The sequence below is a fragment of the Sphaerodactylus townsendi genome, linkage group LG11 (assembly GCF_021028975.2).
Source record: "Sphaerodactylus townsendi isolate TG3544 linkage group LG11, MPM_Stown_v2.3, whole genome shotgun sequence".
Classification (NCBI taxonomy): domain Eukaryota; kingdom Metazoa; phylum Chordata; class Lepidosauria; order Squamata; family Sphaerodactylidae; genus Sphaerodactylus; species Sphaerodactylus townsendi.
The window spans coordinates 66,146,951-66,160,089 of record NC_059435.1 but is presented as its reverse complement, the minus strand read 5'-3'; the positions used below and the strand labels follow the sequence as shown (position 1 = coordinate 66,160,089).

At 44.0% G+C, this 13,139-nt stretch overlaps 1 protein-coding gene across 6 annotated transcripts in view; it reads left to right on the top strand.

The window, feature by feature from the left end:
- ZMYND11 (zinc finger MYND-type containing 11) overlaps positions 1-12,524 on the top strand; it is a 109,795-nt gene extending 97,271 nt beyond the window's left edge. For all 6 annotated transcript variants that reach the window (XM_048511148.1, XM_048511146.1, XM_048511147.1 and 3 more), the window contains 8 exons: positions 1,450-1,527; positions 3,978-4,070; positions 4,480-4,567; positions 6,614-6,669; positions 7,495-7,572; positions 9,019-9,137; positions 10,090-10,297; positions 11,275-12,524. In XM_048511148.1, the coding sequence (XP_048367105.1) occupies positions 1,450-1,527; positions 3,978-4,070; positions 4,480-4,567; positions 6,614-6,669; positions 7,495-7,572; positions 9,019-9,137; positions 10,090-10,297; positions 11,275-11,397 (843 nt within the window). In that variant the 3' untranslated portion in view covers positions 11,398-12,524. The remainder of the gene's footprint in view (positions 1-1,449; positions 1,528-3,977; positions 4,071-4,479; positions 4,568-6,613; positions 6,670-7,494; positions 7,573-9,018; positions 9,138-10,089; positions 10,298-11,274) is intronic.
- Positions 12,525-13,139: the final 615 nt, after the last annotated feature.

The window sequence follows — 13,139 nt, the reverse complement described above, 5'->3', positions numbered from 1 at the left end:
CCCCCGCAGAGGCAGGCGCGGGAGAGGCCCCCCCACTCACCTCGTCGCCTTCGTCACCCTGCTGGACTCCTAAGACCCGCCCATGCTGCCCTACGACCTCCAGGGGTCGGAGGACACTGAGGAAGGGTCTCAGCAATCCAGTAGAGCGATGCAGGACGACGAGGTGAGTGGGAGAGGGACGGGGAAAACAGCGTGTTCCCGGCGGTGCCGTGTTCCCGGCTGTGCCTGACACCGCCCTGCGTGTTCCCGGCGGTGCCTGACGCCGCCCAGCGTGTTCCCGGCGGTGCCTGACGCCGCCCTGGGGGTGGTGGAGGGGAGCCAGGTTGGCGCTGCTGCGTTTTAGCAGCACCACCTGTGCGAACGGCTCCCTGGGGACGGTGTTTTTGCTGTCCCCAGGGCGCCGTATATGGCCCGTGTGGAACGGGCCTTAGTTTGCTGGTACACCAGTCTCTTCACAGGTGGATAGTTGGGGGAGGGGGGGGGTTGGCATTCGGTTCACAAAGATTGCTTACCCCCATCCTAAGATGCCCAGGCAAGGCTTTAGTGAGATTCAGCATAGAAAGTAAGTTGCACTCAAATGGCCCAGATTCAAAGAGCAGTGCCATGTTGCAGGCTAAAATTGGACAAGCCATTTCAGCCTGAGGTTGTTTTTTTAAAAAAACTGTAAAACAGGAATAGTAACAGTGCATATCCTGGGGCCAAGACAGTGAAGCAAAACACTTTGCACACTGACGTATCCGTCTTGAAGTAACCGGGTTTGGATATAAGTTCCATAGGTTTCAGAAATTGCTCTAATTCAGTGAAGTTGCTTCCAATTAAGGGGATTTACAGATGAAATAGCAGGTTGAGAGTGCTGTGGAAATGTATAGTGATACAGTTGGCAGTTAGGTTTATTAATTATAAAACTGTAGCGAGCCTTTTATTTTATTTTTTTAATTTAAAGGGGTCTGTGTGGTTCTGCATTTTGTGAGTGTGTGTATTAGAAAGACAGAGAGGAAGGTTTATTTATTTATTTATTTACTTACTTACTGTTTAGTCTGCCTTTCCCACTGACACTGGAGGCAGATTACACAATGTAAGTTGACCTAACCAGTAGGATTAGAGATCTAGTTGACTATGTAATAGAACTAAGATGACAGAAATCAAGGCGTACATTATTAGACGTGATATATCAAACAATATGGGAAATGCTGTGACTCTGAGGGTGACATTTTTGAGAACGGAGAGGGCAACATCATTCTAAACATACTCTTGACTAATCAGCAGTAATTCCTTATGACATTGGCTGATAGACTAGAGAAAATATATTTCTAGCTTATTTGCAGTCATGTGCAGCCAAACAATTGGTTTTGAAATTTTTAAATCTTTGTATTGTAGAACTTTAAACAGACGCATTTAGTGAAATTAGTAAAATTCCTCCATCTGAACTGAAGTTCTGTTCTTCACCAGAGCATTAAGAAGAAGAACACGAGCAAGCAAGAGATGAGCACGTATTTGCGCTTCATTGTCTCCCGTATGAAGGAACGAGTGAGTATTGAAATTTAATGTCTAGTTTGTGACTAATAAGGATGTGATTCTAGTTGATTTATCATACAATTGATTAATTAATTGCAAACATTTTGATTGGCTAAAACATTGGCCCAATTTAATTGGGCAAAGTATATGCTCTATGGAAGAAACATTATCTTTTAGTCTCACAAAGGAATGCCTCATTATTGTATTCATATGCAAACATGAAATTTGAGCAATCAGTTAACTGATTGGTTTAATTCCTACTAAACCATGATTTTTTAAAAAATTAGCGACAACTATAGTATAGGGTTCACAGTGAGGCGTGTAGAATTAGGGTTAGTGGATTGCAACCTAGAGATTTTCCTTGTACCTTCAATTCCTTGCTTTGAGAGACTGGACCTAGGTAGTTGGTCCAGTCTCTTCCATATCCCGTTCTCCTCCAGTATCCAGTTTTCCTCTTGATTCTTCCATCCTCTTTCCTTCCCATGCTGGAGTCATGATTGCTGTAACAGGCAGGAAAATGGAGTGGAAAAATGATTTGGGTGTGGGCAGGCGGGAAAAAGCCAAATGTCTTCTCCCAGTTGAACTGCAAATGTAAGGAGCCACTGAAACGTCCTCTTGGCATCCCTGTCTGAGTAGGCTCCTGAACTTATTTCTTCCATAAATTATATTAAATTCAAAACAATGTTTATGGTCTGATCAATCCTGAGCACGCCTTTGCTATTGAGAATATGATAAAGATTTGTAATGTTAATGATGGTAAAAGTCTTTTTTTTTTAAATAAACAGCAATAGAATTAGGAGCGCTGTTTTTAACTGATGAATTTTTAGTATTTTATTTGTTACCCACTTGTTGTATTATGATGTGAACCGCCCTGAGCCCTCTGGGGGAGGGCGGTATAAAAGTGGAATAAATAATAATAATAATAATAATAACAAGTAGATTAAGTGCTCTTGTTGCCTAACCAATAGGTGTGGCTGCTGTCCAGGATCCTGTGCATGAGTTTCCCGTGTTAATCTGGGAATGTGGGGGTTGCATTTTTTATTATTATGGAGCACCCTTTCCCATTGCTTCCCTTGTATGATAGTTTGCCCCAGATGCCTTATGGAGCACCCTTTCCCTTCATCCATGAAAAATGAAAAACTTTTGGATACATTTCTCATTGGGCATAATTTCAGATTTCAACTTTACATTTTTACTTTTAAAATTCAACTTTGTGTAATACTTTTAAAAAAACCCTGTTGATGTTTTTAGAGCAATGGTATTAAGTCCCAACTTGTCAAAGCCAGGTTTGAAATAATTTTCGTCCTTCGTATCCTGTTCACTAAACTGTGCAAAAAGTGTGGTATGGTTATTAAAAATAAAATGTTTACTATATTTTAGAAATCAGATTTTTAGATTAGATGATACTTAAATAAATAGGTTGATTGATCCGCACAGTGATTTATTGATTGATCAGCTTCCATGACTGAGAAAGTAAGGGGGAACATAAAGATAAGATTGAGACTAGGAAGGACAGCCATTAAAGAGTTGGAAAAGATTAAGTGTAAGGTTAAGCTGCTGGTACCCTAGATCAAGTTAATTCATGCCATAGTATTCCCTATTACTATGTATGGGTGTGAAAGCTGGACAATGAAGAGAACTGAGGGGAAGAAAGTTGATTCCTTTGAAATGTGGAGAACTGCCAAAAAGACAGATAAGTGGATTCTAGATCAAATCAGGCCTGAACTCTTCTTAGAAGCTAAGATAACCAAACTGAGACCATCACACTTTGGTCACATTATGAGAAGACAAGAGTCACCCCCCCCAAAAAAAATCATAATGCTGGAAAAAGTTAAGACAGCAGGAAAGGAGGAAGACCCAACATCATTTACCGCACAGGAACCTATGGCCCTTGGTTTGCAAGACCTAAGCATAGCTGTTAATTATAGGACATTTTGGATGACATTCAGTCATAGGGTCCTCATAAGTCAGAAGAAACAGAAGGGTGAATTTTTGCTAGGAATTTTTTACTGGATAATTTTCTCTCAGTTTATAAAGCAGTCTTATGTGTTTGGGGCAAACATTTTTGCTAAAACCGTGGGTGTAAATAAGCACACCAAGTGTTTTGTTGTTACTGTCATTCATTCATTCATTCATTCATTCATTCATTCATTCATTCATTCATTCATTCATTCATTCATTCATTTCTATCCCGCCCAATCCCTGAAGGGTTCTGGTCAGGTTACAACAAGCTTAGAACATTAAAATATGGCTCTCAGCTCAAACTGACTGGACACATCATTAACAACCAGTGACCTATGCTGGAAAATGATACTCTTCTCGCACAACTTAACTGACATGCCTGTTTTGCTGGGCAGACAGATGTGATTTTGGACCTTCACCTGAAGACCTCTGACCTTCCAATTTATTTACCTCTTTCTTTGACATAGTTTCTAAACTGGTGCTTTGTGGTGGCTTTTTAGGCTATCGATCTTAACAAGAAAGGCAAAGACAACAAACATCCCATGTATCGCAGGCTGGTGCACACGGCTGTTGACGTTCCAACTATTCAAGAGGTATGTTCCCTGAAAAGTTCCAGGAAATGTCAATCTTCAAAAGAAGATTAATACAATAGCAATGCATAAAGATCCATATGTATGAACATTTAAGACTACTGTAGAAGACTGAGCATTCCATGCTGGGAAATTCTATGAGTGAATGTAAGCGAATAGTAACCCTCACGTATTTTGCCCAGCACAGTCCCTTCCTTAATTGGAGGTTGTGGAGATTGAAACTGGGACTAAATGTTATACAAAGTCTGTTCTCCAGCTTAGATCTGTGATTTTCCTTGCAGTACAATGATTTCATATATAATTGTGTATTTGGTCATTGACCGTAAATAAAGACTTCCCTTCACTTATTTGTAATTGTTGGCAGCAAGACAGCATGTCTTAATTATATACATTTGTTTTAAAATCTGTTTAGAAAGTAAATGAAGGAAAGTACAGGAGTTATGAAGAGTTCAAAGCAGATGCCCAGCTTCTTCTACACAATACCGTTATTTTTTATGGAGGTAAGTGTGATTGCATTGGACAACATCTTCGGAAAGTTCTTGGGAAGTTGTTTTAGAAAGTCTTTAGAAGGGTCTTAACTTTTTTTTTTTGGAAAGTCCTTTAAGGATACCCAGTTTACAAACTGGGGTATGTTGAAACCCTCTGTAGTTCCAATAATGGTGGTTTCCGCACAACTTCTCACAGGGCTCTTCCCCAAAACGGGTTCAGCCCATTATATTTCCCTCAACCCGGGTTGTACAGAAATCGCTGAACTAGCAATCTTTGTTACACACGTTATTAATGTGCTGTGCAGAAACCACCATTGATTCGCCCGCTGTTTAAGTACTGTTTTAGAAGTGTTTATTGATTTGCATCTAGAGCATGGAATCTGCAGGTCCCCAAATTCTAGAGACAGTGGCATAAGCTTTGGGGGGCTGGACCATCCCTGAATTAGGCAGCTCAAAAGAGTTTGGCTCAGGAAGGCTGCCCAGATTGCACAGAATTTGAGGTTCCCTCAAAAAGGCTCGGCTTGTTGAAATTTCCTGGACTGATACACTTCGAGTTTGGCTGGCTTCCCCCTATATGGAACTAGACTAGATGCTCCCCTTCCCCCCACCTCCTGCAGCAACCTAGAATGTCCCCCAACATCTTGTTTTGGGGACTGAGGGGACCCCCACTAAGGAATGAGATTTTAGGGCTCCTGCAATAGGAAGAAGGCAGGAAAACCACACTTCACAGGCAGAAATCATTTTGCCTGTGGAAGCATTAGTCTGGATTCAATTGTATACCCTGTGTGAGCCCTCAGCCAAGCCTATACATACCTGGAGAGCTTGCATCACAAATCTAGGGGAAGGAAACTATTTTTCTGTACATGTCTTTGCAAACATTGGGTTTCCCCAGAAATTGCCTGATTTCCAAATAGAGGCTGTACAGCTTTTTCCAATGTGAAAATATGAAGCCCTGATGTCTAGCTCAGGTGTAGTTGTCACTCTAAACATGCTTTACCCTTAAGCTCCACCTCTTCGCTGTTTTGTTGGCCTGTCTCTCAGTGTCTGTGGGCTTCCAGATAAGGTAGATTACGGTTAGAGCTGCAGAAACAGAGGTTGAAGAGAAGAAAACGTAAAAACCTTTCTGGCTGGAACAAACTGTCTGCCAGCTCCTGACAGACCAGCCAGCAGAATTTATCACAGAGTCCAGGTGCATTGCAGGCAGGTGTTTCCCAAGCTAGTAATTCTAGGTGACTTCAGCAAACTAAGATAAACTTCAGGGGAAAGAAAGCAGACTTGGATGCTACCATGTCATTTCATTCGCACGTGTACCTTTGCTCAAGGAAAGGTTTGTGTAAATCCTCAGCAGAATTTGCAACTCATCACCTTCTTCTGCTTTCACAAACAGTAGTAAACCAGTACAGAGATCACTGCATCCATTCCTGAATACCTCTCAGGCATAACTGTGAGTGCTTGGCCCATTCCACACATGCAGAATAGTGCACTTTCAATCCACTTTCACAATTGTTTGCACACGGATTTTGCTATTCCGCACAGTAAAATCCCGCTGCAAAGTGCACATTATCCCTTGTGCTACACCTACCACTTGTGCAGTGTGGACCGAACCACCTACCTACTGCTTGTGCAGTGTGGACCGAACCACATTCCCAGAGGGGAAATCAATGCCCCTTCTTCACCACAGAGTTCTGTCAGCTTCACATTATAACTGTTTACTGTAACTGTGCCATTTTTGGTACTGGTGAATTAACCAATTGTCAAGGGCCTGTACATTCCATAGCTGCTTGACAGAGACCTCATCAGCCACATGTTTCGGCTGTGGGAACAGGATGCGTTTAAGAGCACATCCTTCATCAGCAAATAGCTGTGGCAAATGCTCCATGAACCACTCTGAACAACTCTAAGGTTTGCCGTAAATCTATTGGTTTGTTTGTTTGTTTGTTTGTTTGTTTATTAGCCCTTGGAGGTAAAAAAAGAGACTGCATATTTACTGTCGCACGAAATCTGTACAAGCTCCTACTTGGCTGTGATTTATTTATTTGTACATGTTTTGATTCACAGCGGACAGCGAGCAAGCTGATATAGCCAGGATGCTTTACAAAGATACCTGCCACGAGGTGAGTGATAGCAAGCCCATTGCTTGGCATTTTGGCTTCAAGATAATTGCACAGTCATTTATATCAAAACTGGCCGTATTCATCCTGCAAGAAACCCTGGGACCAGAGAAATTCATCACAGCCCTTAATGCAGCATTGACAGTCCCAAGAGAGGTGCTGTTGCGTGTTCAGTGAATATTGACCCTTTCAAGCCGTAGTAATATCTGTCGTGTTCATTTATTTTATTTACATTGTTCTGAACTGCTGTGGAATCTACTGTGTTCATTTTAGAATTGCTGCGAACGTAATGATAAGGCGAAGTTCATTTTCAGGTGCTTATGAAATTATGGTTTAATGTGTGCAAAATGGCTGATTAGTTAATGGCGTGGTCACTGTTGGAGTGGCTTCTCGGTTTCTACATGATGCATGTGTACTCACCTAGGCCAGATACGTTTTCTAATTATTTGATTGATTCAAAACTTGAAGCCATGTTCTAGTTGAAATGAAAAACTAAGACCCCAAAATAGCGATAATGACAGCTATCGCACTTGCTCTGTCTCTGTTACGCAATTAATTCTGAGCTTTTGGCAGTTCTGTTCAGTGTGATAGTTATTTACACGTGTCTGCCATGGCTCTTAAAGGAGGTTTAACATCACCTTTAGAAACAACGTGTTATTTCTGAAGCCAGTATTTTGCTTAGTTGATACTTCCAGTATGATTCGGCAAAACGGGGCCAGGATGAAAACCTCATTCTGCAGATTCTCGTTTTCAAATTGTTAGGATTAGCATTACCTTTTCAGGTATCACGAGTGGTGTATTTATTGACAGAATGCTTCTTTTTTTCAGCTGGATGAACTTCAGCTTTGCAAGAACTGTTTTTATTTATCAAATGCGCGTCCTGACAATTGGTTCTGCTACCCCTGTGTAAGTTTATTTCTTCATCTTACGTCTTCATACAGTGTTCCATCGAGTTCTGGAATTCGCTGCTAGGCTATGCCAGTAGCTGTTTTAGAAAGTATCAGACATGGCGGATAATAGCCATAAAAGCCAAATGGAGCCTCTATGTACAGAGATAGTCTACCTTTGAATAGTGGATGCTGGGAACAAATATGACTAAGCATTGACATGTACCAGTCTGAAACTCACTTCAGTCTGACAGATACTGTGTCACTGAGATGTGGTTATTTCACATCTGTTTTACATTGTGAGCCTGCAGGCATGGAATTGTCTTTTAAAAAAATATATTGCATGGTGTCTGGTAATTGAAGTGATTTGTAAATGAGAGGCTGGTGATGCTGTTTGACTTGTTTGTGAATTATATTAGCTTATTATCTGGGTCCTAAGATGAGCTAGAATAAATAAAGTTCTGCAGGGCATTGGAAGTTCCAGGGCATAACTACATGTTATGTTTGATCAGACTCGGTGGCAGCTATTGCAATTTGAGAAAACTGTGTGAGAAAGGATGCTCATTCTCCCCCCCATTCTCCCCTCTGCTCTATGCTTGCGGGCAGAAACTGGTCCCACAGTACTTGTAAAACATAGCCCCTGAAGTTACGTGTACCACAGGTTCGGTCAGAGGATTACCAACCCAACTTGGATTGCACATAACCATGATTGGAGACATTCGTCATTCTGGTGTTTTCAGTTACCAAGGAAAGCCAGTCTGGTTTTTTGTTTTAGCATCCTCTCCGAATTTATGTTCCTTAATCATTTAGAATAACTTTTATGCACTATAAAAATCCGGTAATAATGCAACCTCACTAATAATGTGCAGTATAATAAACAGGGACGGAGCGAGGGGAAAGTGCGCCTGGTGCACATGCCCCTCCAAGCCCCCAGATCCCCCCGGAAACCCCTACCATGCCACGGGAATGCCCCGCCCCCAATGCGACGCCACACCCCCAGACTGCCTCCGCAGGAGCGCCCGCCCAGTGTGTCACGCAAACCCCCGCCCCTTTGGCGCTACACCTCTGATAACAAATCAGAAATATTGGTAGCAAAAATAGTTTGGAATGCAGTTTTAATAAGATCCTTTCTGGAGGGGGAGGCGCTTGGTAGGATTAAAAATTACTAAGAAACCTGCTCTTATGTTTGAAATCCTTCCACTTTAAAACTCTGCACTGATTTTGAAAATACCATTCAGCCAAAATAATGGAAGTCAATCCGTCCTTCCCCCAAACATGGCAGAAACAGTGTAAGAACCTCCCTGCTCTGGAAGTTATTAAAAGAATAAGAGGAAAAGACACTAAGATTTTTCAAATTGTAAGAGCCATCGTTACGTTTAATTTTCATTATGTTATTGGAATGCAATAATTTACGCCTCCTCAGAAATAATGTTTATAAATGTAACTTGTTTGTTTTAATTTCCAGATACCCAATCACGAGCTAGTTTGGGCTAAAATGAAAGGGTTTGGATTCTGGCCTGCCAAAGTCATGCAAAAAGAGGACAATCAGGTTGACGTTCGTTTTTTCGGCCACCACCACCAAAGGTATTGTTCACACCAGCGGCTTCTGACTGCGTTCACCTCTTTTCCTGCAGCCAAACTGAAAGTAGTCACGAACTTTTGTCAAAAGTTTTCTTTTGTGCTTCTACCATTTCTTCAAACAGCCATTTGAATAAAAGAATGGTACTTATCACTGAAGAGCATCATAGCACCAATGTACATGACTTGAGAGAGGTCAGAACTGCCCAAAAAAATGATGATAACCCTACCTAGGGAGTATTATCCCAACTTCATATTGCCCAACTGGGTCTCCATACTGCAACAAACACCTCTCTTGTCAGAGGCCATGAAATAAATGTGGATTATGCAGAAAAATTGCTTAGAATTGCTTTGCATGAGAAAGAACATAAGAAAGAGCCTGCTGGATCAGACCAGAGTCCATCTAGTCCAGCACTCTGCTACTCGCAGTGGCCCACCAGGTGCCTTTGGGAGCTCACATGCAGGAGGTGAAAGCAATGGCCTTCTGCTGCTGCTGTTCCCGAGCACCTGGTCTGCTAAGGCATTGCCTTCCTTTGTGTACACTGCCTTTTCCCATTAGAAGTTTGGATAATTTTTCTTTTTTTAAAAAAATGTGCACAGTGGCAGAAATATTGATCTAGAACCCGCTTATTTGTCTTCTTAGAGGTGCACGGCAACCTGCAAAACTCTCCTCTAACATCCCATTTCAAATGAACCCCAAACTCTTGGATATCCCCGGTTCACCCATTTTTATACTGAGCTGTGTAAATTTGCCATGAGCAGAAATCATCTCTCAGAAGTAGAATCAGCTGCCGGGGGAGGTCTCTCACTGACTGTCTTCAAGCAGCAACTGGACAAACACTTGCCAGGGATGCATTGAGCAGGAGGTTGTAGTAGGTGGCCTGTCTGGCTCCTCCCAACTCTATGTCATCGCTCACTTGAGCCTTCTTCAGTATGTCTTTTAATTTGCACTGTGCAGGGCCTGGATCCCTTCAGAAAACATTCAGGACATCACGGTGAACATACATCGGCTGCACGTGAAACGCAGCATGGGCTGGAAGAAAGCATGTGACGAGCTAGAACTGCATCAGCGCTTCCTTCGGGATGGCAAATTCTGGAAATCAAAGAATGAGGACAAAGGAGAGGAAGAAGCAGAGTCTAGCATTTCTTCCACCAGCAACGAACAGGTGCGTAGACCTGGAAAGGTACGGAGGGACTCGCACAAAGTGAGCTGGTGTCTTTTTTCGCTTTCCTTATGATCCGGACTCTGTGTACCTCTTGAGCTCAAAATGAACAACTACCCCATCGGATTCTATTGCAAGGAAACCTTCAGATTTTTAACTGGAAAAAAACCTGTGGCAATATGTGAGGTGTGCACTTATTTGCTATTTTGCTGAACATAGTCTGTGTGTAAGATTTTGAAATGCAAAGAAAACAAACGGTTTGGCCAAGGTCTTATTGGATGAAAAGGGGAAGGTGTTGGCTGATTTGAGGCCAAAGCCTGCAGATCAGAGATCCACCACTTCTTTTCCACCTTGCTCTGCCTGTGTCTTTTGCCATGGCTTTCAAGCTTTTCTCCAAAGTCGTGAGAGCTAGGAACATGTCTTCCTTTAAAAACAGGTTGCCTGGTTTTGTGCTGACTACCAGATTTTGTTCTTGCATGTCAGTCCCGAGATGATATGGGATACACGCAGTTATGTCCAGGTTTCTGGGAAACCAGAGTTGGGTATTGTAGCCAAACTGGCAAACTGGAATTTGGCTGGTGCAAACCACTGTTTAGTGCATTGAATGTAATAGCAAACTACAGCTTGTTAAAACCATGGAACCGACTGATTAGGTCATGACATATGAGCAGAGGTTGGAATAGGAAACGAAGGGCCAATAGCAAGTGAAAGATGCCCGAACCTTTCTTGCATTACAGGGAAGTATAGGATTATTCTTGGGCCTCACATGTAACTCATTTGTATAGTCTTCCTTACAACCTCTGCAAGACTGGCGAGATTTTCATATTTTAGCACATAAAGAGAAATTATTGGTGTTAACAAACATGTATTTCTAGACTGTAACTTGCAGGTCAAACAATCCCACCCACCCTCCAAAAACGTAGTAAACTATCAGCATTCTGATTTCCATTTTAACTAATACTATATTGGCTGTTTCACAGCTGAAGGTTACTCAGGAACCAAGAGCAAAGAAAGGAAGACGTAATCAAAGCGTGGAACCCAAAAAGGAAGTAAGAAACAGCATGACTTTTGGTATACCTGTGCCTGTACATGAGGTAGAGTAAAATTGCGAGAGGCGGCATCCTTCTAAGCCTTCACAAATGCATCTTTTGTTCCATTTTAATTAAGAGTGGTGGGTTTCTTTTAAGAGGGCGCTTGACTCTGCTTCTGTTCAGAGCTGAGCAAATTTACATTATTGCTTTGCCAGGCCTATGCGTGCATCTGTATATATCTAGAACATGTTGACATTCCATCAGGGATTGATGGCAAAAATGGAATCGTAAACTTTATTGATTTATTTACAACATTTAAATTGTTAGATGACCAGAAAACACAATGTGGCATGTTTCTGTGGCCTGGCGGAGATGTAATGTTGTCATTCTTTTAACAGTGGTTAAGATAGGGGGAGCAGGCCAAGGGCGCAAATCCCCCCACCTTTCATCTCTGATATGAATTCTGCCTCCTTCCTTTGTCTTAATTAGGGTTTAACATAGTAATTATAACCTCTCGCCAGAGATCCCATCTTGAACCACAGCTTGAAACTAACATGTGCATCAGATTCGCACAGTGCAGGAAGGAGAGGAAGGAAATGCGTGGATCTGCTGCCCCATTTTCTAACCACAGTTAAGAAATGGCCAATGTTGTGGCTAGGTTGTGTTGTACATATATTACATGAAAACATGTGTTTCGATTAAGTTTAGTGTATTTGTGCAGTTTTGTGGATTATCTTCTTAGCTCTTAAACATTTCCCGTGCAACCAAAATCAGAGAGATGTCGTTTTCTTTTCCACAAGGTTCCAGTACTTACCATATACTACCATAGAAATAGTTTTGGGGAGGGTATCTGTGTTTGTGTACAGTAGAAGAGTTAGATTTGCATCCAATAATCCCAACAGGATTTTCAGAGCAGAAACTTTCTAAGATCAAAGCTCCCTTGACCAGATGCCATGGCGAGTTAATTGATTTTTATATTAGATGTATATGTGTGTGTCATCAAGTCACAGATAATGTATGGAGACCCTGCAGGGTTTTTAAGGCAAGAAATGTTTGGAGGTAGTTTGCCAATGGAGGTAGTTTGTCATGTGGGTTGGGAGAGTTTTAAGCGAACAGTGACTGGTCCAAGATCACCCAGCGGGTGACCTTGTGGAGGAGTGGAGAATTGAACCCAGTTCTCCAGATTGGAGTCCACTGCCCTTAACCATTATATCCGTGGTGGCGAACCTTTGGCACTCCAGATGTTATGGACTACAATTCCCATCATCCCCTGCCAGCATGGTCAATTGGCCATGCTGGCAGGGGCTGGGGGGGGGGGGGGGTGGGGGGGGGGGGGGGTGGGGGAGAGGGGGGGTGGGGGGGGTGGGGGGGGGGGGGGAGGGGGGTGGGGGGGGGGGGGGGGGGGGGGGGGGGGTGGGGGGGGGGGTGTGGGGGGGGGGGGGGGTGGGGGGGTGGGGCCGGGGGTGGGGTGGGGGGGGGGTGGGGGGGGGGGGGGGTTGGGGGGGGGGGGGGGGGCGGGGGGGGGGGGGGGTGTGGGGGGGAGGGGGTTGGGGGGGGGGGGGGTGGGGGGGGGGGGGGGTGGGGGGGGAGGGCGGGTGGGGGGAGGGGGGGGTGGGGGGGGGGGGGGGTGGGGGGGGGGGGGGGTGGGGGGGGGGGGGGGTGGGGGGGGGGGGGGGTGGGGGGGGGGGGGGGTGGGGGGGGGGGGGGGTGGGGGGGGGGGGGGGTGGGGGGGGGGGGGGGTGGGGGGGGGGGGGGGTGGGGGGGGGGGGGGGTGGGGGGGGGGGGGGGTGGGGGGGGGGGGGGGTGGGGGGGGG